Below are 25,617 nucleotides of genomic sequence, written 5' to 3'. Positions count from 1 at the left end.
GATTCCTAGTGGAGTGCACTAGTTTTTTTTTATCATAAAAGTGCCCTAGATTTACCAACAGAGAGCTGAGACTCTTGAATGATGGGGATTGAATTTGTCTCTGAGTTCTGATGCTTCTGAACTGGCAGACCTGGAAAAGCCGGGAGATTTCCAGGAAAAAAGGGAGATGCTGAGTACCCAAAACAGAAAAAGAAATCTGATCTGTCCTTCTTGAGGAATGAGAGTTGAGTTCCTACCAGCAAATTAAACATGATCAGGGGCATAAAGGAACTTGGAAGGAAAAATTTAGTGAATTCCACCCTAACCCCCCCAAGTTCTCACCTAAAACAAATTTCTGTGCTAAAGAGCTTGTTGTTATGGATGTCTGTCAGAGTGAACGTTGTGAGGCTATTGGATGTCTGTGTGTATGTATACCTGTGTGCTTGTATGTGTGTGTGGATGATTTTAAAAGTGATTTTAAAAGGATCTGCTACATGGCCCTCCTGTAAGATAAGTACTTTTCTTAGCATATCTGGAAATTCTTGTCTAATGAAGGTTACATCTAATTGTGCTTTCCTTTAATGTTTGCAGATAGCCTGCTTTCCTGTTTCTTAGCTTAGGAGATACTTGGGAACATGCAGATTCAAGAAGGGTTTCAGAACTCTACTGAGGAGATTAATATCATTTGCAGTTTATAGTCTTTTAAAATTATTTGTTGACGTTTTGGTTCAAGAATGGGCCAAGTCAGTCCTTCCTCTGTCAGGAACAGATGGAATGAGAAGTCGATTTTGGAAATCTTCTCGGGAGACCAACAGCAGACACATCTGAGTATTGATATCATCTGACATTTTTAATTAAACATGATGGGGTGAGATTTTCAAAAGTATCTAAGGAAATTAGGCACCCAACTCCTAATGAATAATTCCAGCCGTAGATGCCTGTTTATGCCAATCTGCTAATTAAAGCACCCACAAACACTCTTCCATCTCACTGCATTAAAAGTATCTGAAAATACCATTCAGCCAGAAGACTGGAAGCTCAGTAAGTAAGAGAAAACCCTAAGTACGGCCTGAGGACACGGAGTGAGATGCCTGCACTAGAGGTGGTGCAGGCTGTGTGTGTCCCCAGTGGGATTTGTTAGTGCTGTCTCAGCACCGGGATGCGTGAGGCAGCAGTGTCTGGCGGAGCTGGGCTGTGCATGGTCAGCTCGGAGCATGGCACTGCCTGCGCCAGCACCCGCTGGCATCAACACCCCATTCCTGGCTTCTGAGCAAATCCCACAGAAAGTTTAATTTCTTGGTCTTTTGCTTTTTTAGTTAAACAACTGGATATTGCTCCCTCTGTGTGCTGTGAATGTATGATTAAACCTCCAGGCACACACACCTAATTCTGTAGAAGAATGAGGAATGGAAATATCCCTCCTTTGGTGTGATACCTCTTGAGAATTCGGCTGGGGCTCTGGCTAGGTCATTCTTCTTCCTCCTCCTCAGGCCTTTGTTTCCTTCTAAATTCTTTAAAACACCTCTGTTCTCTTAGGTAAGACTAATTCTTACTTCATGTGGCTGTGCCTATAGCCTAAAGTATTACCTTTTCTTTCCTATTGACTATCAGAAGCAGAATACATTGCCGTTTTCTGCTCCTATTTCTTGCTTTAACTCTTTCTTTTCAGTGACAGCTTCCATACTTGCTCTCTCAAGGGAGACTTTGAAGTTCTTCAATAAGGTAAATGCTTTGAATTTCATCCCATGAGGGAAGGTCTTAGTTCCTTTGTAGAAGATAACGAAAAATCAGCATTTATGATGACGGCAAATAGTACCTTCAACAGGTGTCTATGGCCTGCACATATGCAGATACTAGAGACCTTTATGATATGTATACCAGGAATAGATATAGTTATTATGAATAATTCGTTATCTTACCCTTCATTATGGGTACAAAACCTGAATTCAGCTATCAGTTCACATGGAAACTATTGGCATTTCACTTAATTTTCTCAAGGCAATGACTGCTCTTTGTGTCTGCCTACCACAGGATTTTTTAAAGAATTACACTGTCTCTTAAATGATGGCAAATCTCTGTATTTGAGGAACAGCATTTACTTCTTTGGCTTCATAGAAAAGTAAGCAAGTTGAATACAGTCTCTCTTGTCATCTTGTTAGTACGCTTTGCACAGGTAAAATACCATTTTATTGGAGCAATCTTAAGTGCACAATGCATGTAGAATAATTTGCAGATGTCCAGAAGAAAAAAGCTGTTTCTCTCCAGTTCATGAGTGCTTCTACATTTCTTTTTTAAACACCCTATTGATTTTTCTTTCTTAAACAGAAAAGCAGTTGAAGATTAGGACAAGGTACAGTAAGAAAGAAAGTATAGGGAAATTCGATTTTAAGTAGATTTCAGAGTAAATAAGAATAGGCAGAATGAGATCCAAGCAAATGGAAAAGATGATGATGACATACAAAATCTGTAACTTCTTTCACTGTCAGAAATCACTGCACCAGCAGTTGCTGGTTACTTCTTGAATTGAAGAAATCACCATGGAAGCCTAAAAGAATTTCAGGGGGAAAAAAATTTAAATGAAGATTTAACCCCAAAGGGAAAAAAAGGAAGAAAACACATATTAGCTCTTGATGAATAAAAAGAGAAAATATTTGGGAAGGGAAAAAAAGCAGGAGAAAAAGAACAATTCCTGTTTACTGTAAGCATTAAGTTTTGTGTATATATGCACACGGATATAGCACAACAAAGTGAGTATGAATATTTTGTATATTATGTTTCAGTTTTTTACTGTTGAACTTTTGGAGGTTTTGTTCTGAAAATCAGGTTGGGACAGCTAGATGAGGATCAAAAAGCACTCAGAATTGCTTGGCAGTTTGGGGTTTTTTTTTAAATCCGTAAGAATGAAAGCAAGCATGTAAACCTTGAAAATGCTGCTTTTATCTGTCTTTTTCGGTAACATTGTAGTATAGCTATTAACCAGGAAGAAATTTCTGTGAATTGATCGCATTTGTTTCTAGAACTTCTAACTAGGATCCAGTCATAACGGTCAACAAGATGATAGGTTTCCAAATGGCCAAATTTTTGCCTTGTGTGCATGGCAACATCTGCATTGTAGGATTTGTTATTAGGAGATTTTGGGTCAAATCAGTAGTTTTCCATAGGGAACATCACTAAGAGGAATAACTAAAACAGACCTTAGTAGTAAAAGATTTTTCTAACATCAATTTGTGATTGATACTTACAGTTTTACATGAGCTATTCTGTTTGGATAGGACTGAAAGATTATTTTTAGATAAGCATCACAAGTGGAGGTACCATTCCAGTACCTGACACATGTATAGCTTAAGACCTTTTCTAATTCTATTATGATTGTATCAGAGGTAATGCTTTTATGTTTCTCTGAACATATTTCTGTGCGTAGGAGCTTCAGTTTTGAATATATTCTATTAATTCCCTTTAAGATGTCTTATAGAGGAATCTGCATGTCTTGAGAAACGTGACTAGTTGTTTATTATTGAGATTTCTCATCACCTTTTGTAATACTAGGAACAGTCATGCTTCAAGCTGTTCTTTCTCTTACATAGATTTATCCTTATTCTGTACCTTAGTTATCTTCAACAGTACTTGTTTAACATTGACAATGGCAAATGCTTAGTCTTCCGTTAAATTTCCATCTTGAATGGTGTTATATTTTTAGCCCACCTAGATTATTTGGATTGAAGAAGCAAAGGAGGTGGCATAGAAAGTTGGAAGAATGAACCCTATTGTGTTGCTTTTCTCAGTTCTTTTTCTCCTGCACACTTTCTTGGACTCAATTCCTTCTCTTTGTTCTTCCCCGCACCCCTTCTCTTCCCTTGTAAATCCACTTGAATGGAGGAATATTTTCTTTGTAGAGCAGGAAACCATTTCCAGATTTAAAGGAGGACAGTCTGGAAAACCCATGGGAACAATAGTTACTTTAGAAAAGAAACCAGAACCCTCTGTTGTTATTAATGCTATTATGTGCCAAGGTTAGAATAAAATATCTTGACTTAATGGGGAGTGAAGCCTCAGCTAAATGCCTGCTCATCTGGTCTCTTTTGTCACCTAGATGCCATCATCTAGGCTCTGTTAGCTCCTCGGAGTCTGTTCACCTTTGTTGTCACCACTTGTGAAGACAGAACTTTAAAAAGAGATTACTGACCCATTAAAATGTCTGTGAAGCCACAATATCCACGAAAACAGTAGTAGAAGATCTTATTTGGTACCACAAATAACACACCCTTGTATTCAAACTAGTGCTCCCCATTTATTAAGAATGGAAGTCTAGTTTTGTAACATTCTTTTAAAGAGAATTATTAGTGAGCCAAGAAATCAGCTCTTCCATCTCTTGCATATACATTTGGGTGCTAATCTAGTTGTAGTTACTTTGTGGCCTGTATAAGGCCATTTATTAATCTCACTCCATATTGAGCAGGGTACCCTGTCACAAGACTCATTGCCTCAGTTCAGTTAAGCTGCTCTTGTGCATGCATGTGTCTCAGCTGAGGCTGAAGATAATACCAAAAGGAAGTCTGAAATATGCCATCTTCTCTGAGGGGTGTCACGCCAAGTGGAGTGTTTTATAAGTTTGTGAAATGGTGTGGAGGAGTTTACACTGGCTCTGTGGGTAAACAAAGACATCCTGTCTCCAGATCTGTTAGCAAGTAGCTTTCAGAAGCACCAAAATCAATTAAAAAAAGAATCATTTGTCTGTGTTTAATATAACTTTAAAGGTTTGAAACAGAGTTGAGCTGAAATATTGTCCTTTTTAGGTAGTTACTTATGGAACTCTCAAAACAGAGATAAGTGTTGAACAAGGCACAGATCTTAGTCAGCTTTGAAGTTTTACAGAGGAAGGTTTCAAGTTTTAAACATGACCACATGAATCCCTCACCACCCAAATCCTGTTTTTCTCCTCCAAGGTTTTTTGTGTTTTGCTTTGTTTTTAAAGTTAGGAGACTTCAGCATGTGTATGCCAGCATATTTTAGAGGACATGTGTATGTGTGTGTGCTGTGCTTGTCTGCCAGAAGAGAATCCCAAGAAAGAGTGCTGCAGAAATCCAGCTGCTTTTCCATTAACAGCCTTGATTTCCGAATGGACTCCAGGAGGATACTTTCTGGAGCTGCCTAGGGATAACTAGCCAATCCAAACTGTTTCCTTTTATATGGTTGGCTGTGTTAGGTTTTGGCCAATGGAGTGCAGCCTTCTTCCTATTATCATGTTAATCACCCATTGTTATTTTAGCCTGGAAGGCCTTGCCTATGTGCAAACACATACTGTGTACAGAATTCATGGAATAGGCATAACATCCATAGACTGGTGCATTTGTTATTATGGTATTACAGCATGTTCATTAACCTCCAGCAGGCTAACTTGTTGCCATTGATGACATGGGAAGTAGTTAAGAAGCACTTGGCAGCACCTAATTTGTTCTTTCCTCAGCAGGTGTTCAAGGAAATTGGACCCATGCACAGAGGAGGTGACAGCAACTCCTCTGTTTAACTCAAAACTTCTGACTTATTACTGCTGTCCTAAAAATGGGATTCTATACATAGGTGTGGGGCAGAGGCTGCAAGAAAAACTCAAGTGCATCTAAAAGTGCACAAAAACCACCTACAGAATATTTTCCTTCAGATAAGTTAAGGGGGTGTTGTTTACTGAATTGGGTTTCTCAGTGTTAATGGCTTGGGATTCCCATCCATCCCTCAGCTAACTGAGCTTGTGGCCAGCATGTGGAGATTTCGCATACACTCTGCTGCCATCCATACAGGCTGTATGGATATAGACCGCACTATCAGGGCTGGTGGCAAATGCTGCGGTAGGAGTTATTCTCTCCTCAAAAAGCTCAATTTTTAATAAATTGCACGTCAAAAGATGTCTATTTAGATAGCATATTCCCATGCAGTCAATGAGCATGCACGTTAGACCAAAACACTGTACTCCTGCTTTGGGAAATAAGAGTTTCTGCAAGTATACAAAAAAACCACTTAGCATTCATGTTCTATTTTTTCCCTAACTTGGGTGTCTAACTTGTCAACATGCATTTTAATTTCTAGAAATGATTTCTTTGATTTTTTCCTGTCATGTTGCACAAGTACAAACACCACTGTCAATCTGAGTGCAAACCCCGTTTTCCCTATTTGAATAAATGGTTCATATAATTGCCTCTTCACATTGTCTCCTGCCTTCTGCAGCTAAGCCTCCCTGGTTTGTCTCTGGGACAGAGAAAATGCAATGTGGTAATGCAATTTTTCCAGGATTTCTGATTGGTGACCATTACAAAATACACTTTTTTTCCTTTCACTGCCCAAAGTAACTATAGGTGTTTTGCCTACTGTATTTTGAGTTTAACTAAAGATGAAATATTTTGAAAAAGTTGATCTTTTTCTGAAAACAGAGTTACCTTTCAATGTCTTTTATTTCACTCTACAGGAATTTTTACTGCAATGGGTTAAATGACATGAGCAATCTTATTATGGCTTAAGCACTCAATCAGAGTTTCAAGTACTATAACTTGAAATTTTAAAGTTTAAATTAAAAATTCTCCTAAAGCAGGCTGTTAATTAGAGGGTGTATTTATGGTCTCAAAAAAGCCTGGCCCAACTTGGTGTCTTGTTGAGGATACATGAGCAGAAAAGGCCTCAGTGGAGGGAAGTTGAAGCATATAACATGCTATATACATGATCACACTTGCCATATGCTACAGTGGAGTTTTCTCTAATCTCTTTTTGGTTATTAAACAGAAAAAGACCTATCAATGCATCAAGTGCCAGATGACCTTTGAGAATGAGAGAGAGATACAAATCCATGTCGCTAACCATATGATTGGTAAGACATTATTTAAATTAGGCCACTCATTGGCTGCTTGTTTTTGCTACTCTTTGAAACTAACTATTCTGATAACTTGTTAATATTCATGCTGTAATTTATTTTTTTATATTTCCTTTCAAGGAAAATGATTTTGATGTAATGATTCTTCACTTCAAAGCTTTTTAAATATGTGGTTATAAAAGTGTTACTGCTGAGCTTTTTTCTTATCCTTTTGAGTCCTCATGTAGCATTTTCATTTATATTAAAATCAAACTTTTGACAGTATCTTCCATTTGATAGCATAAATTTCTCTCTATCCATGTAAAAAGTACTTGCCAGTTGTCAACCACTTAGGAGCAATTATGTTTCAATTTTGTATGTCATGACATTGAATAGATTTAACTGCTAGCATTTTCCCAGCTAAGTGTGGTGAATTCCTGGGAAACATTGTCAAAACAAAACACTTACAGGGTTATTTCAGTGGGTTTTTTCTTCTTTTCCCAACAATTCTGGGCTTCAGAAAGTTCAACTTTCAGATGCACAAGTGTTTTAAAAATCAATGTTTGCTGCCTTCTACTGCAGTCCTGTTGCAAGAGTTTGTAGTGAAGTGTTATTTTAATCTGATGGGTTGTATTTCTGCTGCAGCTGTATGATTGCTTTCCTGATGAACACAAAGAAATGTTCTTCCTGTCTGTACAGATGTTATAAATATAGGTACTGGCCCAAGAGGTCAGTTTATTTTAGTGCATAGACCACAAAGGAGTTACTTGCACATGCCACTGTAGGTATATGTTGGATGAGACCCTTCAAGGACCCTGCAGCACACTCCGTGTGACGTATGCTCACAGGCAGCATTTACTTCCCATAAACATAATGGTTTTCCTTCAACAATTTTACATCTAGGAAACTATTCTCCTGTCAATGCATGTATGTAACTCCTATTATCTTTGAAGTGAATTATGGATAAATACCAGAGAAATATGGACTGACACAGTCTTCACACTCCCAAACCCAAATGAAAAATATATGTGTCACTCACAACAATTTTTGTCTGAGAGCCAGACAGAATTTTGAAGTCAATGACAAGCAGGTTAAGATGAAGGTGTCTAAAAATGTTTGCTTTTGTAACAGGTGTTAATGTAAGGTCCTGTTTGCAAGCTTGAAAAGTGAGATCCTTGTTAATTGGACCACAGTGATTTCATGTAGCTCCCCCTAAATTTTTACTTTTTTTTTTAGGAAGCCTGAAAGAAAGAAGTCATTAGGCAAACCTAGTCCTTGTTTCAACTTCATTTGTGATCCAGTGGCTAATAAACGATTTTTAAATACAAAGGTCATGAAGTGCCAAGTTAAGGTTCTGCTTGATCCGAGAGGGGAATTCTTTTTCCTTTTGAAAAGATGTAATTTCTGCATTTTCCAGTAACTGATGTGTGAAGTTTATTTATGTATATCCCCAAATTAGTGCTGTCTGGAATAATACATGATGACATTACAAGGTTCACTATTAGTTCTACTGGAAAACAACAATGGTAGAAGGCATGGGTGGCTGAGAAAAGTGTGGTACTGCTGTTTGTGAAAACTGTGCCTATTGTTTCCTTGGAGCTGTACATAAGTTATTATACATATTTGGAAGAACTCTGTATAAATACAAAGGTATGTATAGACACAGTGCTGTGTCCTGGAACATTGTAAATACCAGGACATGGTGAGAAAATGCGTGGTTATTCCATTGTGGTGTCAAGTCTTTGTGTTGCTTTGCTGAGATATGGACTGAGAACATTTGTTAAGTTCAAGCCATCACTCTTTTTTTATGGTGCAGTTTAGGAAAGAGTAAAGTATAGACAGCTTCAATATGGAGCCAAGCTTTCTCCCACTGTGGTCATCTCAGTGCACAAGGCATTTGGGCCTGCTCTCCTCCAGGACAAGGTGACTGCTTCCAAAAAGGTATTGCCAGTGAGCCTGCTGATGGTATTTTTTCTTTACTGGGGAATACTGAAGGTGAAAGGAGAGGCTAGATGTCACCATTTCTCCAGCAATAAATACTGTGCAGATTTTCTGGTGATAATTGTATAGTGCTGAGTCAGAAAGAGTAAGAACAGTGATGGACTGCCTCTTGGGCTTGCTCCTGTGCCCTTTCTTCTAAGCCTGAGATCCCTTACTCAGGCCATAGGAGAGATGGGCATGTGTCTCCTCACCACTCAGGCTGGTTTATCACATAAAATAAGGGCTGGAAGAGTTTCCATTCTCGGTGTTAGACCAAGTCTAGCCAGATGGGCAGTGAGAGAAAGAACTTACTATAGCTGTTTCTGCAGCCCAGGTCTGTGTTACAGGGGTTTATTAATGTCATCATTGTCAATTTAAGGTCTACAGATGAAGATATGTTTGTGCTGCAGGGGCACTGAGATCCCAGGGTGAAAATACAAGGTTTTGGGGAGTGGGGGGAAACTTGACCTCAGACTGTGTCTCCCAAGGAGCTTAAGGTTGAACTCATCTCAAAGAACTTATATCTGTCTAAAATTAAGGTGTCTGGTTTAATATAGTCATTGAGATGCTGTCTGGGGAAAATGAATGATTGATACCAATCTAAGATAAGTGTTTGAGGAGGATAAGCATTTCCAGGGAGAGATTTTTATCTCTCTCTTGAATTTGAAGTGAGTCAAGACAATGAAGTTAGCCTTGACATGTAATTTTTAGGAAAAAACCTCCTTGGCTTTGATAATCCAAGATGTCTCAGCAGCACTTTCTTCTCATACTTTGAGAAACACAAGATCAGCAGTTGAGATATCCTAAGCACTGGCTTACGGTTTTATTCTGCTCAAGTGACTGTCAACAAAGGAATCCCTGTTCTGTAGCAGCAACACCTCTCAAGTATCAGTATGTGTAATATGATTAAATAATTCAATTATTTCTTACTTCATAGTCTTAAAAAGTGCATCCAGTTAAGTTGGCTGTGCCTCTCTCTTCAACCTCTCAGCTCCTCAGTCTGCAAGTCGGAAGCCCTGCTCATAATTCATGGAGGTAGGGGGTTTATTTTTTTTGAAGCAGTATGCAGGGAATTTCCAGTGCTACTCCTACACACCGCTTTGAAAAATTACCCTTCTGCACTCTAGCCCTTCATATCCTGTGCACAAACACAGAGGCACATTGGGTCCTGCACAGGGTCCCTGGGGAAGGAGCAGGCTGGAAACATCCCCAGAGGAGGTAAATGGTAGATGTTTTGTTTCATTTTACACTGGAGCCTGTAGGAGGGCTGTAAGCAGCAGAACAGACCTCCTCAGCTGCGCCTAGCCAGGAAGGGATCTGTTTAGAAATGTTTTCAGCCAGGGAATGTGAGGTGTTCAGGGTGGAATTTTTAGAGAACAGAGGTCTTTGAAACATTGCACTGATTGGGGCTCCTTTGAAACATTTCCATGCCCACAGAAAGGGGATCCCCCTTTGAAACATTTTCAGGCATTGGGGAGTCCACCTGAGACTATATCAAAAACTTTCAGTAGTTCTTGCTGCCTCTGTACTTGCTTACCTCCTGTTGCGCTGACCTGGCCATGTTTAATGCTTCTCTCCCTTATCTCCCTACCTACCACTGCCTCTGATGTGCAGTCTCTACTAGGTGCAGGGAAGGATGGGCATATGCAGCCTTGGGCTCTATGGGGGGCATTGAGCAACCATGGCAGCAGCCAGAAACATGGAAATCTGTCAGTGCAGCTTCTCCCCGTTGTCTAGGGGAGCCATGGAACTTCAGCTTCCATCACAGAGCCACCACTGAGTCCCCACAGCATTTGAATGGTGGCTGCCCTGGGGAAAGGGCCCCAGCACTCAACCATCCTGTGCTGCCAAGGGGAGGCCCCACTCAGAAACCTTCACAGGGAACATTAGGATTTGGCCCTGGGGTTTCCTATTGGTTTTTTATAGCTGTGCTGTTCCCAAAGCCAGGCTGGGTGCCCTAGTTAATATTTTTCAGGGTGCACAAAATTCCACAGATATATCACTCTCTGAGCAGGTAAGGTCACCCTGTACCATGGAAAAGTGCATTCGGATCTGTGCTGTGGCTGTCAGCTGTTTGGATAAGGGAAGTGGCCACAGCAGTAGTCTCTGTCTTGGTTAGATAGGGGATGTTTCCTATTTAGTGTCCAAAAAGGTAAACAACTGTCCCCACCCTACTTTCTCCCTTTCTCTAAGAAAGCCTCCTGGCAATCATGCACAGGAAACTCAACTGCAGTGCAGTTAATGCTGGACCAGGGAAAATAATGATTCCTGGTCATGCTCTAACACTGGGATAGCTGCAGGACTTTTCTGCCTCCGGCTGCAGAGGTGTGTAAGGGTTTGTGGGCTCACGAGAGCTTGTCTAACTCCTCGAAGCTAAGCAGAGTCCTTCCCTGCTGCCACTACTGTCCTTACACGTGAAATTGCTGGTGCTCCCAGTCAGAATTCATGTCTGAATGCTGGTAAGCAGCGAGAGAGGGAGGGGGGCGCAGGCTGGACGTGTTGCAATATATACATGAGGCCCTGTTTGTGCTTTGAGAGCCACTGGGGTGAAAAGGGAGTGCTGGAGGGAAAACTTTCAGAAGTCACATGGAAATTGTTCAGTGGTCTGGTTATTGGACTGCTGTCTGGATAAATACCTCCCTGTTTGATGTGATGGGGATGACAAAGTTAAACACTGTTTTTGAAGGAATAGGGAGAATTTTCTGAACACTGTCCTAAGCCGTGGTATATCATACATTGTACGTAGTGCAGGACTCCAAGTATCTGAATTACCTTTCCTGCCTTCTGGAGATCAAGTTTCAAGTTCTGGAAACACTCTGCCAGTATTAAAAACAAAGAGGAGGGATAACATCCATTCACAGTTAGGTTTCTGTCAGATGCATAAAAGTATTATAAACAAAAGTGACCCAATATAGGTTTGGTTTTTTTGTTGACATCTAAAAATAACAGAATATCTAAAATTAACAAAATAAATTTGTTGCTCATAAGAAGTCAAACTGCAATAATAATCACAGAAATGATTTTCTAAAATGCAGCAATTTAGAAAGCTGATTTTATGTTTGAAAGAATTGACAGTTGATACCAAGCTCAATTACTGAGATAGATACAGCACAGTGGTGAAGAGGTTGAGATAGTATTAAAAATCAAACATAAACCAAGGCATTCCCAGTTATGTTTTCCTCTTCTATTTAAAAATGGAAGCAAAAAGTTTTGTCTTTTTATTTAGGAACTCATAGTTTTCATAAGTTCAGATCTTAACAAAATTACTAGTTTATATATTATGTAAATAAACATTGGGACTCATTTTGGATGGTCTTGGACTCTGGCCTGTCACAGTAGATTCTAACTGGATGTGTATGTGAAAAGGATGTAGGTTAGGATCATTTTTGCAGAACTGACCTCTATACATACGGAACTGCTAGCCCTGGGCATCTCTGATGGGGATGTGAAGCATTTCTGGTACTCAGGCCTGATCTCGTTCTCAGGCTTTGTTTCTTCTCATTGATTTGGAAGCTGAGGACAGCCAACACGTCTCAGAATCTCTCTTATAATAAAACATCTTTTATTTTATATGAAATACTAAAATTGGAGCCCTGCACAGGGAACATTAGGATTTGGCCCAGGATTATACTAGAAGAAGGACAGGTTTAATTCTTGTAAAATTCCCATTTTCCTGTGTTTAACACAGTACTTGAATTGATATAAAGTTTAAGGGTGCTATTTGGTAAATACACTCCCTTCCATTAAGATACCCTTATGTTATTGTGTCCTGAAACAAAACTGTGTAATTCTTGGGGGAAACTCTTCAGACCTAAGCATTACTGTTAGTTAAAGCGTATACATGATGATGACTTTGTAAAGCACTGTCTTGGTAATGGCTTTCAGGCATTAAAGCAAATAAAAATATGCCAGATTGTTTTTGAAGCATTAGGTTGCAAATTATCACCAGGAACATATTTCTGGACTCAAAGCTGAATGTGTGAATTAATTATGGACACATTAGAAACTCGAAAATATTTTTTTAACTTCGATGTTTATAAAGTGTGTTCCAAGTAATTGCTCTTTTAATGCAGAAATAAAGGTACATCCTTCACATATTTACCCAGTGTTTGCTTCAATATCCAATTCTATGTGAGCTTGCCTTAATTAACAATATGTACTAGATTTTCATTTGGCTGGCTATTGTGAAAGATTAATTTTAGGGAAAAAAAGCTAAGTGTATTAATCTTAACAGATGAACAATATACATGATGTTTCCACACACACATGAGAGCTGTACTCCCACCATGTGCGAGTGCTGCGGGCTGGCCAGAGCCCTGCCAGTGCTGCTGCAGGAGACTTTGCCCAAGTGGAGCTTGCTTTTGGGCAGAGGGATTTGCTTATGCCAGTAGGTCCTCATGTTGTTTTGTGCAACCCTAAGCTCTGGGTTTTTATTTTTTGTGTTAATTGTTTTTTGGCATTAAACACTTGTGCAGGTAGTTAAATAACATTGTAATGAGTATAGAATTTAAAAGGCTAGAAAAAAAAAAGCCACATTTAAAAAGCCACACTTTTTAATAGTGTAACTGCAATTTTTAACTGAAAGCCCAATTGCCTTTGCTAACAGACAGAAGCATCTCCCTATAATATAAACAATATTGTCCCTTAATATAATCTATTACTTAACTGGTTTCTTACTTTGAAACTTGTTTCATAACATTGCATTTTTACTGTCCCTTCTTTTCTAAGGCTGGAAAATTCATTATCCCAAATCTTAATAATTTTATCCAGTTATATTATGCAGCTGTGGCCTCATGTAATTGTTATCTATGCGTATTTGTTAATACAAATTACTCTGTTTTATGAGAATGTATTTTGTTTTGCTTGTTTATCTACCAGCAAAGAAATAACATTTCCCTTAATGTATTCATTCACATATTCCTTCTGCATTTTTCATTTCATTTGCAATTTGGTAATAGTAGATCGGTTTTCACTGACATTTTTATAGCTGCTATGACAACATTCCTGTTTTGCATGATACATGCATAATCGGCTATGATCACAGTTTTACATTGCTTTCATTCTTTCTTAACTGTGTTAAGATTCCTTACAGCCTCCAAACTCAATTTTCATATGCAGTTGTGATTACACCTGTTTAAACATTTTCCTGGTAGTTTCATATTTATTCATAAAGGGAGCAGTTGATAAAACATCTTTTCTGCAATCAGTCTGAGTTTTAAGTGTGATGTTTCTTCCAAGTTCTCATTAGCAAGCTCCTCAATCTATTCCCAGCCTTTCAACATCAGTTAGGCAGTGTGGCAAAAGAAATGCTATTTTTTAGTTAACTTTGCCCTCTGTGGCAGTGATTCCTCTGAATGTGTAACTTGTTCTTCATTTTTATTAATGCCATCAACCTTGAAAACTGATGTACATTGGTAGTTAAGTCTGCAGAGATGCTTTTTGCCCATTTCTCAGATATTTTACGTGCACGTAGCCATGTATCTCTTAAGTTCACAAATAAATTTCTCAGCCCCTCTTTCCTAAACTTGAATCTGGAAAAGAAAACAAATTCTCACCATATGGAGTTTGGGTTCTCCCTGCAGATGGCAAAATGGCTCTGCTTCTTCGCAGTGGAGAGGTCAGCACCCCTCTGTGTCCTACTTTCGAGGAAGAAACACCAGAATATTTCTTGGCGGTGGAGGAGGGAGCAAACCCTCCATCATTTCTAGGTGTAGTCTTCAGACTTCATAAAAATAACATTTTCAGGAAGTTGTTCTTCTCCTAATGTGCATGTGGGACTAATGGCTGTATCAGTTCTGTCCTAAAATCTAGGTGTTAGTGAATTCTTTATGGGAGCTTATTAATAGATAACAGCTTTATCTGGAGAAAGTAGACATTATCCCCATTTCTTCATTTGCCAAATGAATTTATTTGTTTGGAAATACCAGGTTCTTGTACTGCCTCTCTTGAATGACAGAAAGCTTTGTGCCTTTTCATGAAAGACAGCTGAAATTTGAGAATTGAATAAGGAACAAAGGAATGAATGTTTAGTGAAACTGGAAAAACCCATACTGGGTTAGATACGAATTAGCTTGGACAGAGTTATAAAATACACTTTTTACCTATTTGGGGAAACCTAGACAAAGTTCTAGACTGTTTCCAGTCATAGAAAAATGTGAAAAGAAAGTAAACTACAGTTAAATTCCTCTTCTACTAATAAAGTTCTGGATTTCGCTCTTTCTGAATATCTGGTTCAATATTCAGCACTTTCGAGCACTGGACCTAAGATGCCTATTTTTCTTCTAATTTTTATTAGAAACCTTTGGGTTTGAATCAGTATAGGTACTGGTGTACACATGCTGAATCCTAACTCTGGTTATCAGAGAAAAATGGTATGTTAAAGATCCAGGTTTGTTCCTCCTGTTACTTTGATGACTTCAAAGAAGGATTGTTGGCCTGTTGCTTTTAATTATAGTTCAAACTAAACTGCATCTTTAACCTGAGGGAAGATTTAATCTAGTCTCTTACAACAAGAGGTTACCAAATGACACAGCCCTTAAAAAAAATTATTTCTGTTTTGTCATCGCTGGCAAGCAGGTCAGATCAAACCCAGCCTCCCTGTATGCTCTGCCTGTTTGGGGTACTGGCACCTTCTGTTTTTTTCATCTGCAAAGGAAAACTTTACTACCCTGAGGTCCCTCACAAGTGATTCCCATGAAGCAAACCCATGTAAATTATCTAGATGCTTTTACCTATTTCAGTATTTCAAAGCTCCTGACACAGATAAAGCCTTTGCATAAATGGTCTCTTTAACTTGCACCAGATGTACTTGTTTGCTTCTATAGCAAGTTTTTGTCACAGAATCCTTTTCCTTCAATTTATTAGTAACTTTTGGGCCTTTTTAGGAATGAGAAGGTTTTTAATTGAATATTTTGACTTGTCAGATTCATTGTGTGCCGTTTTAAAAACTAAATTTCTTTAATTAAAAAATAAAAAACTTGCCATTCTTGTGACAGTCGATATCCACTGTGTGATTGCACAGTAAGCTTGAGGTAGAAGACTTCAGGTGGTCCCTGTCAGACTTTTGTGCAGTAATGTCAAACTTTAAAGAACTGGAAAATCATTTTATAAATTAAAAAGCTCTTTGGTCCTGCCACAGCTGACAAACCCCAAAGAAACCATGTGTATGAATACCATGGTCTTCAGAAGACAGAGCTCCACAGAGGTCAAAACACCTCAGTGGTCATGGTGTTTTGCATCGTTGTCTTTTTCACCAATATGCTCTCTCCTGCCTCTTTTCTGCTTTGTGTTTTGTGGTTTATCCTGCTGGCACAAACCCGGAGACAGATGGGGTGAATGTGGTGCTGACCCCATGGGGAGGAGTAGAGCCTTTATACCCCCTGCTTCCTGTAGGAACAGGCCAAAACCAGTTTGGTCTGGTGTTTCCTTCTTTTGCACCTCCTGAATTGGTGGAGAAGACATGAAAAATGGCACTGCAGTAGAAAATACGCAGCACACTTCTGGTGTGTATAAATCACTACTTCAGTCAATCACAGCCTATTTGAAACGTAACTCTGTGATCAGATGCACATCATTCATTGCCTGATGAACAGTCAAGGGCCTAAAAAAAGGACAGATCTTTTGAACATTGTGCATGTAACTGTGAAGTGTTTAGATTTTATGATGACTGTATTTTGTTCTGTGTTCACAGGCAAGCTTTTTGTAGTGTGGTTCAGGCTAGGCAGATCCATTGGTTTTAGGTTTTTCTCCAGGTAGAGTTTGGGTGTTTTAAAGGATCAACATCAACTAGCACCAGTGGTATGTCCTCTGCTGTTAGGTTTTGCATGCGTTGGCTATCACGTATTATTGGGGTATGGACAAATATTTCTTAAACCCCACGACTGTGAGTTGTATCCAGGAATAAATGTTGGCAGTGAAAGTTAAATGATGAAACCTCACACAGAACAGTAACTGAATCAAGATGAGTCGGATATAGAGAGCTAAAGTTGAAGGGAAGAAAGTATTGCAGTGACATTGTCTCCTTTTTTAACTTTATAGTTAAGAATTTCCTCTTTTTTCAAAAAAAAAAAAAAAGAGAGAAAAGAAAAGATAAAAATTAAAAGGATAGAGCAACTTTTGACATTGTGATCCAGCATTTATTCTTAAAATCTAAGAATTTAGATTTTAGGTTTTAAGGGAGTGGGGTAACAACACTTCCTTCCCCTTTAAAATATTTTAAAACTCTTAATAGCTGTGTCTCCACTTACAGAAGAACAACAATGGAGAGAATTTCCTTTGGAGGCTAGTTCGAGTGTGTCAGAAACTGAGATCAACAATGTCTGTGTTAAGCCTGAATTACGAACTTCCAAGGGGTGGGGAATTAAAATTATGAGACGTTAGTTGCTTTGTTATCTTACTTTATATGTCATTTAAAAATGTAGGGTAAGAGTTTTGCATTTTTTAATCTAAGCCTTTTAAAGTTACATATCCTTTGACTTAGTTCAATAAAGATAAATTAAAAAAAAAAAACAACAAACAAACAAAACGAACCATTGAAAAAGCAATCTGTAACACTTTTGTAATTACAGTAATTAAAAGGAAAAAAATTACCTGAAATTTGAATCTGTAATCCACTTAAAATTTGCTTTGTCTCTTAAAAAAGGAAGCATATTCTATTACTCCATAGTTATACAGAAATACAATAATACAAAAATACTTAAGGTATCAGAAAAGTTAAATATATTATCGCAGCATTATTAAAAAGAAAGCGAGGTTCTTTTCATGTTTTCACTGAAATTTGTAAGGGTTCTTTTTTTGTGTGAGTGTGTTAACAGTGTCAACATCCACTGTCCGGACATCTAATGCTCAGATACCTGTCATACTTTTCGATGGAGGGAGACTTCTGTGCATAGCTGTTCAGCTTTGGGTGCCAGAGTCCATGCAAGGTTGATGTGAGGAAGAGTCACTGTGTATTTTCTGAACAGCTTGTTGTGAAACAGAAATGTGCAGTTGCTTGTAAATGCTTCACTGCCAAGCAGCTCAAGATGGTGAAGGTTAGCAGTTCTGGGCTTCAGCACAGACATTCCTTGTAAACTATTAACTACCGAGTTGTTTGTGTTTTGTGCAGTAGTTACTCTCTGCAATCTAAACAGCAGTTTGCAATTTTGAAGGATAGAGACATTTGTCATGCAGGCTAGGAGGCCACATTTCAAGTAACACAAAGGTGTGGGTGTGTTAGCTCTAGAACTATGACCTAATACTCTTTTATTATTAACACTTGAAAATAGTTTGTTTTTCCTTTCACTGGAAATACTACTGGACTATAAATGTACAAGGTGTAATTATATCTATCATCCATCTTTGTTCTTGTTTGAGCATGACTTACTAGGAAATGATCTCTAGAGAAACAAAATACTTATATTAAATGGCCTAGTCAGACAGTTTTCCCATTTTCTGAAGGCTTAAAGTGGGGAAGTGGCTGCCATTTGGAGGTCAGCAATACAGTAGAAGCACAAAATTGTGCACAATGTTTTATTTGGACAGCTGTATAAAAATGACAACACTGTGAAATCCATTAACACCAAAACATGTTAAATACTGCAAAGTGCATCTCATGTGGAACACCGAATAAGAAATTATAGTCTGAGTTTTTCTAGCTGTTTATCAGAGTCTGTCTTGAGTGAAGAAAGCTGAATTTTTTCCGTGCATCTGCCTATAGTAACAGTGAATGCTGTACAGTGGGCTTTGAAACTAGTGAGCACCAGTAAATTCTTGCCCCACAGATTTTTCTGCAAAGTTTTCTTAAATCTCATCTTAATATGACGAGGAGCCCAGGAGGGCAGTTTCCACTAGCACAGATAGCTCTTACGGTCAGGTCCCACTTGCACTCACTAGCATTATGCAATTCAAAAACATTAGTAAGGGTAAGTTTTAGGGGATGTAGGAGTAAGAGCTCAATCTGGAAAGAGATGGATCCTTCCCCCTCATCTCCCAACTGCTGCCAGTGAGGACCGCAGTCTTGGCAACCGAGAGTAAGTCCTTTGACTTGTGGGATTTCCATGGGTGGATTTTGCTGTGCATGCAGTAAGACTTTCAAGGTTAATCAAATAGCATTTAAAAATTCAAAAAACCTCTTGCAAAGTATTTTGCATTTCCATTGTTCAGAGTGTTTAACCATGAGATGTTGTTCATCAAGATAGGATGCCATTAAGTATTCTGGTAGAGAAAATAAAAATGAGTTTACTCTTCCCTGGTAGAAAATGAAACAGCCATGTTAACTCTAGCTCTAATCATGAGATTAAAAGTCTAATGGGGAATAGTATCATTTTCAGTCTTTAAAGCCAGTATCAATGACCTTTGGAGAGTTTTAACTTTAACAGCCTAATGATTTCTCTTCTAGAAGATGCAAAACTCAAGTCTTTCCTTGACAAGAAAATGAAAAGTGGATAGATAAAAGCGAGTGTAAGTAACCATACGCTAGAGAAGGCTAAACAACTTTAAGTCACATTCAGTACAACTTGAAGAGGTTGTTTCCGGCCTTTGTTGTCTGGACCACTGGCTGCTCTGAAGGGAGAAAGTAAACCCAAGGACGAGGCCTGGGGCTGGTGGGGGGCAGTGGGGGGACAGGCCTGCTCCTCCCCCCTGCCAGCCCGGTGCGGCAGTGGCTCTCAGCAGCAGGGCTGAGTGTACACTCCACTCACCCTGAGCCAGTTTGCTGTCGTCTGGGGCTTGTTTCCTGTGTAAGAGCACTGGAATTTCTTGTTTCAGTTCCTGTTTGCCGCATTTGCGAGCTCAGACTGTTGCTCTTTTGCCAAGCTGGCAGCACACGGGGGTGACTTCCTGCGCAGGGGATGTAAAAGCGATTCTCTGATTCTTCCTCTGCAGCCATTGGGAGATAAAAGCCAGGACATCAGGGACTGCAAAGAGGGAGCCAAATTATATTTATAATATTAAAGTGAGTGCATTTGTGGTTTTTGCCATTCTCCAGGGTTTTTCATAAGTAGAAAAACATGAATTAGCATTTTCCATTTCCATATATTGACTGGAAAAATAGCCTGCTCTCAATTAAGACCTATAGCTTTTGGGATGTATGCAACAATTTTATAAAATATTTACAGCAAAATTTGCATTTTACATGGTATTACAGTTTTTCTTGTGTTTAGTAGAAAGGACTTAGGCCTAAGAGAGGAAATCCATTCAGCGTTCCAGAAGGGAAATAAATCTAAAATTAGATTGTTAGTATTCACAACAAGGAATGTCCAGCACTGACTGTTACCGTCGATAATTATCGAAGGTCACTTTCCCCAGCAGCCATTTGTTACAGCCGCTCTAAGGCCCGTGCTCCCTATGCAGAGCTATTGCTATCCCTTTAAATCTGCCTTTGGAAGCGACTGGGGCTTTGTGTGAGACAGATAAGTAGAACATTTTTTAGCAAATGTAAATGTGCACTGTAAAGAACACAGCTATTTCCTGGATAATTTGCAGTTGTATATTTTATGTTAATTTCACCGAAAATATTGCACCCCTGCCAGGTTTAGTAGAGGCTCACTGTGATATGAATAATTTCTAGCGAATCATTTTTTTTTCCTTCATTTAAGATTTGGCACCTTTTTAAGATTTTAATAATAGCAACAAGGAGGAAGATTTAGAACAAGTGAAACATTAGAGCCAAAGAAATTCACATTGAGAGCTAATGTAAAATAGCAAGAATAATTACATGGAAAACAGTTTCCACAGATGTTTTTCCTTGTAATGTAATAACTATTTACTAAACTGTTTATTTTAGGCCCTTGGTTTACAATAAAATATTTATACATGCTCTGCTGTAATAAAAAAATATTGACAAAATACTATAGAGATTTTTAAAAGACAATTAGTATTTCCCTATCTGGAACTTGAACACAGGAGAAACAGCACCAGCCCTTGCCAGGCTTGCTGAGGGGAGATCTGGGGTTAGCAGCAGCACCTCTTTTGGGTTTATCAGTGTTTGACTTGGCTGTTGGGGAGGCTTGGACTTACGGCAAATCAGAGGGTAGCTTGCTGGAAAACATGGAAGCTAACACTCTAAAGAACGCTTTCCCACTTCATTTCAATAAGAAAAACTATTCCATTCCTCACATATTATACAATAAAGTTATGTCTTGTCTAAGCAATATATGCCTCCCTTAGGAGAGGGTTTAAAGTTCAAGATGCCAGAATCCTGAACCTTATTCTTAAAAACTGGTGTGGTACAGTGACTTCTCTAAAGTACTGCTTGTGGCATGTTTAAAGCTATTGCTTTATCCTGAACCAAGCCACCTGTCATACACCTAATTCATGAAGTTACTCGCATGCCAATAGAGTCTGCATGCTGTGTTACACAGGGGGTAGCTGCACCTATACACATGCAGCAGTGTGTTAGGGTACAGAAATAATAAATTCAGCAGTGTTGAAAGGTCTACAGATTCCACTTTCCACACATAATCTTAAAATGTCTGTTCTTCTATTCATGGAAGAAATATTATTTTCAGGTGTCTATGGCCTTACCTTTCAAAATCTTGAAGGCAGGGTAGTATCCCATAGGAATTTTGGGGTTCCTCTGCCTGCCAGTTTCCTACAGAAATATTTTAATTTTTTTTTTCTTCAGAACTTAATGTCTTCTCCTTAACGCCACACTGCTGGCACACAGCAGCTTTAAAAAGAAGTCTCCAGGACAAAAAAGGAGATACCTGTAATTTAATGGATACAGGTCTGTTTGTATTTGAGCACCACCAACATGTTAAAGGAACCTGAAGTCTGAAGTCTGAGTAAAGATTGCATGTCTGGGCCTGAACAACCAACCTTTGGGAAGCAGGAAGGTTCCATGCTAGCAAGTTGTGAGCTTTAATACTGCAGAAGAAGCAGGGTAGCTGCCCTCTGAAATTATTTGAAAAATTAATTTTAAATATACCTATGAACCTCTTTTCTTGGTGTAACTAATAACACTCACCTGTTTAAAAATCAGCGGTGTGATTCACTACACAGTCTTTTGTCATGCTGGGTTATTACTTGCACAAAAAAAGAACAGGGCAGAGCAGAAAGCAGTAAGAATGAGAACTAAAACTGAACAAAAGAGGGAGCTAAGAAATCTAAAATGTTCAGTTTTAAAGGCAGAATAATCATGGTTACCAGATGCCTTTTGTTGTAAACAGACTTTTTTCCATGGTTGACTTACACAGAGGCTAATGCATGCAAGAGGTCTGTGAGCCTTGTACCGTGCCATGCGAAACCACCACATCCCTTTCCCATGGTTTGCCTGTGTGGAACCTAGCCACAATGGCTTTTTGATCACCATACATTGTCTTTCCCTATGAATGCCAGGACAATTTAATATTAAACGTACAATAAGAAAAATAGATGGTGTAATATGTGCAATATTTTCTGTAAATTAAACTGAAGTTGGGTTCTTGGCTTCAGGCCTTTGCTACCTTCCTGTCTGTGAAATGTTGATACATTGCAGAGCGCTGCCAGGTTATACAATTATTTCAGTGCAGCTCCTTTTGAGTCATTGGTAGGTTCCAAAGCTAGCATTAAGGAAAACAAAGGAATTTGTGCTTGGAAGTCAGCATTGCTCTGTACACACAATTTATTTTTTTTCTCTTCAAGGACCCTCTTATTGTGTAAGATAATGATTTTGTTTTCAAGTTATATTCTCAGGGGCATGGATATCCAGAATAATCGAGGATGTACTTTTAATACTGATCCGGTGCAATGTTAGGTCTCTTGGGGAAGAACTGGACCAGTTACAGGGCTTGAGACTTGGATTAACTCCTGCTTGGAAGAACTGTTGATTTCCTGGTGCTGCATATGTTTGTGAATTGGTATGTTACCTATGTGTGAATTAGTTCAAATGAAAGTAAATTAGCTGGTTCCCTTCCGTTGTGCCTTTTAAAAGGCCACTTAGTGTTTATCATAGTAGAAGCCATTATCTCTGTTAGTAATTGTGCAAACAAAGTACCTCTTCTGTGGTTCTGGCTGAGCGCAGTTCACCTGTTCCTGCTTACCCGAGATCCTGGCCTGGCGATGGAGGGGTCTTCCCTCGCCAGGGAAGCTCAGCCACATTTCTCTGTCTCCAGCCCATGTCAGATGTCTCTCTGAGCAAAGTGGGAGCTCTGCGTGGGTATGTAAAGCATAAATGTGGGTCGTAGTGTGGGTCTGAGATGAAATGCAGTTCTGAGCTGCTATTTATTTTTGGCTATGTAGAAGAGTTCAGAAATTTTCCACTTTAATTGGACAATGTTATCAGTATTTCAGCATGGAAAAGCAGCATGTTAAGAGAGGTAGATAAAGGAGCAGAGCAAGAAAGCACATGTAGAGGAACACTGTGGAAGGAGTTCTTTTTACTCTTTTGAAAGTCCATGTGGTATGAGTTACAATGCGAGCCTTCCCAAACATTCTCCAAAGCCACTCACCTAGTATCCCTACACACCACTGCATGTAATGAAACAACTGGCAGAGTGTGTTATTTTCATAAAGCATTGGCTGTTAGTGCCTCTCATACTGAATCAGGAAAGGAGTTCAGAGGAACAGATATTGCTGAAGAATCTGTCTCCAATTTTCCCTTGGAACTATACTTCCAGGGCTTTTAAAGGTTTATGTATTTAACAGTGCAGATCTTAATTTTAGCTTTTCATTTGCTACTCAGGGTTTTTATTAATTTTGCAGTGTTCATTTAAGTTGATCTAGCCCTTTATATCATTTCCAGCTTGAAATATTAGTTCAGAGATAAGCTTTGTTATTAAATGCTTAATCTTGAACACTTGTCTTATTTGGTAAGAATTATCTCTGAGAAGTAGGCAAAGAGAAGTTGACTGCTGTGGTTTTAAAGCAGCTGAAACTGGAGTAGCCGAAATACTAGTTTACAAAGGTTGGCATCCCTTCAGTTTGCCATCACAGCAGCTGGACTTCATTAAGCACTGGTGTTAATTACTGGGAGAGCGTTGGTTCAGAATGCATGCAGCAACACTTGGGGTGACACACAGAATAGGAAAAAGGTCACCTTGAAATAGAAGCTTAGGAAAAAAAAAAAAGAAAAAGAAGAAAACAGGCTGCCACTAATTTTGTAACTGCATTTAGTTCAAACTTACACTGCAAACAGTGAAACAGGCACTACTGTGTGGTCATAAAGAATGTTTTAATTGCATCTGCCGTTGACGAGGCTAGGAAGGAATGTAGGCGCAGTGCTGGGCTAACTTGCCCTGTAGTAAAGGAAGATGTTAATGTTGTATTTTCTATGTGTGTGGTGTGAAAGAGAGAGAAAAAATTCTTTCCGTATTCTCCAGAGTTTTAAAGACATATACAGTATGGTTTGAGGAGGAATTATTAATGATTTCTTATACTGTTAATAGTATTCTATAGAGGAAACCTGTTAAGGGTTTGTGTCATAGGAATGTTTAGGGGATGAATGTCATAGAGAATAACATAAAATGTGGCAGCATAAAACAAGTATTGCTTGGAAATGTTGTGTCCTAAAGCCAATGACATTCACACAGAGCGAGCCAAGTCCAGCCCTGGTGTCAGCAGCCCCATATCCCACCACCTGCTTAAGCAAAGGTAATTTTTATCCTTGTCTTTCACCTGGCAATTTTCTGGATGCAGGAGATGGGTGCCCAGGCTGGTAGGGGTGTGTGTGAGGACAGTGGAGGAGAATTAGGTTATTACATTTCCTCCTTAATTCTTCATCAGGGCGGCTGCCTGTATTTTCTACAGAAAAATCAATGCATTCTGATTCTGTAATTTCCCATGGTGCCTCGCTGGGCGCGCAGCGTGCCGTGGGAGGTGACATATCCGGTCATGGCAGCTTGAACTCTTTTTTCCAGTGAAAGAATTCATTGGAATTTCACAACCTTTGCATGCTTTTGTGAAAACACTCATTTGTGTTTGCGCCAACCTGCTAATGGCGGATGCCGGGGCTCGCGAATCCCACCTACATTCGGTGCTCGTTATGGCATGGAATGTGCCGTTAATAATGCATCTGTGAAACTCAGCTGCGAGGGAGCCAAGTAATTATCCCACCGTAGCGTTCCCTGCTTCAGTGTCATCACAACTGGGGCTTCATTAAAAGTCCTAACAGTAGAGATGTTGTGTGGTGCAGCCTGTATATATATTTTTTCATTTAAATTATCAGCAATGCCATGGCTCAGAGGTAATTTGACTTTTTGAAACCGTGGAGCCCCTGTGAATTTCCTTCCTCCTCTCCCTCTCGCTGCCGCACCAGCTGATCAGCCCCAGAAGAACAAAAGGTTTATCTGAAGCTATGAAGCATATATTCACCAGCTTCTGGCGTCTAGATAAAAAAAAAAAAAAAATCAAAGTACTCCATTGAACATGTTAATACTGAGCAAAATGCACACAGCCAGACACTAAACCTTTACAGGGATTTAGGCATTTGAAAAGTGATACTCTGATCAGGTCTTGAGTTAGGTTCCTTACCATAAAGTAAAGCAGAATCATAAAATAATATAGGTTTTTAAACAAATCGAAAGCTTAACATTTTCCCCCTTTTTGTTTTATTTCTTTGTCTGGTTTCTGTCAGTCAGGCAGTAACAAAATATTGGCCAAAAGTATGCTATAATGGAAGTATTGCCCCTTTTTAATGTCATATCCTTCCAACAGAAAATACAGTATGAACCTCTGGCATAAAAATAAATGGTCATGAAGAACAAAAGCATCTGTGGCTCCTTACAGGTCTCAGAGGGAGTTTGGGATGCTTCTAAAAATTATTAATCTGGTACCCTATTCCTCCTTGGGAATTTTAGTTTTGTTTTGTTCTTACTGCCACTGGCTTCCCATTTTACTATGCCACTCTTGGGGAGGCTGGGGTGTAATGA

General features: G+C 39.0%; 1 protein-coding gene across 1 annotated transcript in view; it reads left to right on the top strand.

Moving 5' to 3' along the window:
• The window catches only part of ZNF423 (zinc finger protein 423), a gene marked incomplete at its 3' end in the record, with an annotated part of 77,320 nt that overhangs the window by 3,418 nt on the left and 48,285 nt on the right, over window positions 1-25,617 (top strand). Inside the window, exon 2 of the mRNA XM_010014781.1 lies at window positions 6,745-6,829. Coding sequence (XP_010013083.1) covers window positions 6,745-6,829 — 85 coding nt within the window. The remainder of the gene's footprint in view (window positions 1-6,744; window positions 6,830-25,617) is intronic.

Source organism: Nestor notabilis, unplaced genomic scaffold, assembly GCF_000696875.1.
Source record: "Nestor notabilis isolate BGI_N333 unplaced genomic scaffold, ASM69687v1 scaffold14685, whole genome shotgun sequence".
NCBI classification, from domain to species: domain Eukaryota; kingdom Metazoa; phylum Chordata; class Aves; order Psittaciformes; family Psittacidae; genus Nestor; species Nestor notabilis.
The sequence above is the reverse complement of the archived record's forward strand: the minus strand, read 5'-3'. Positions and strand labels throughout refer to the sequence as shown.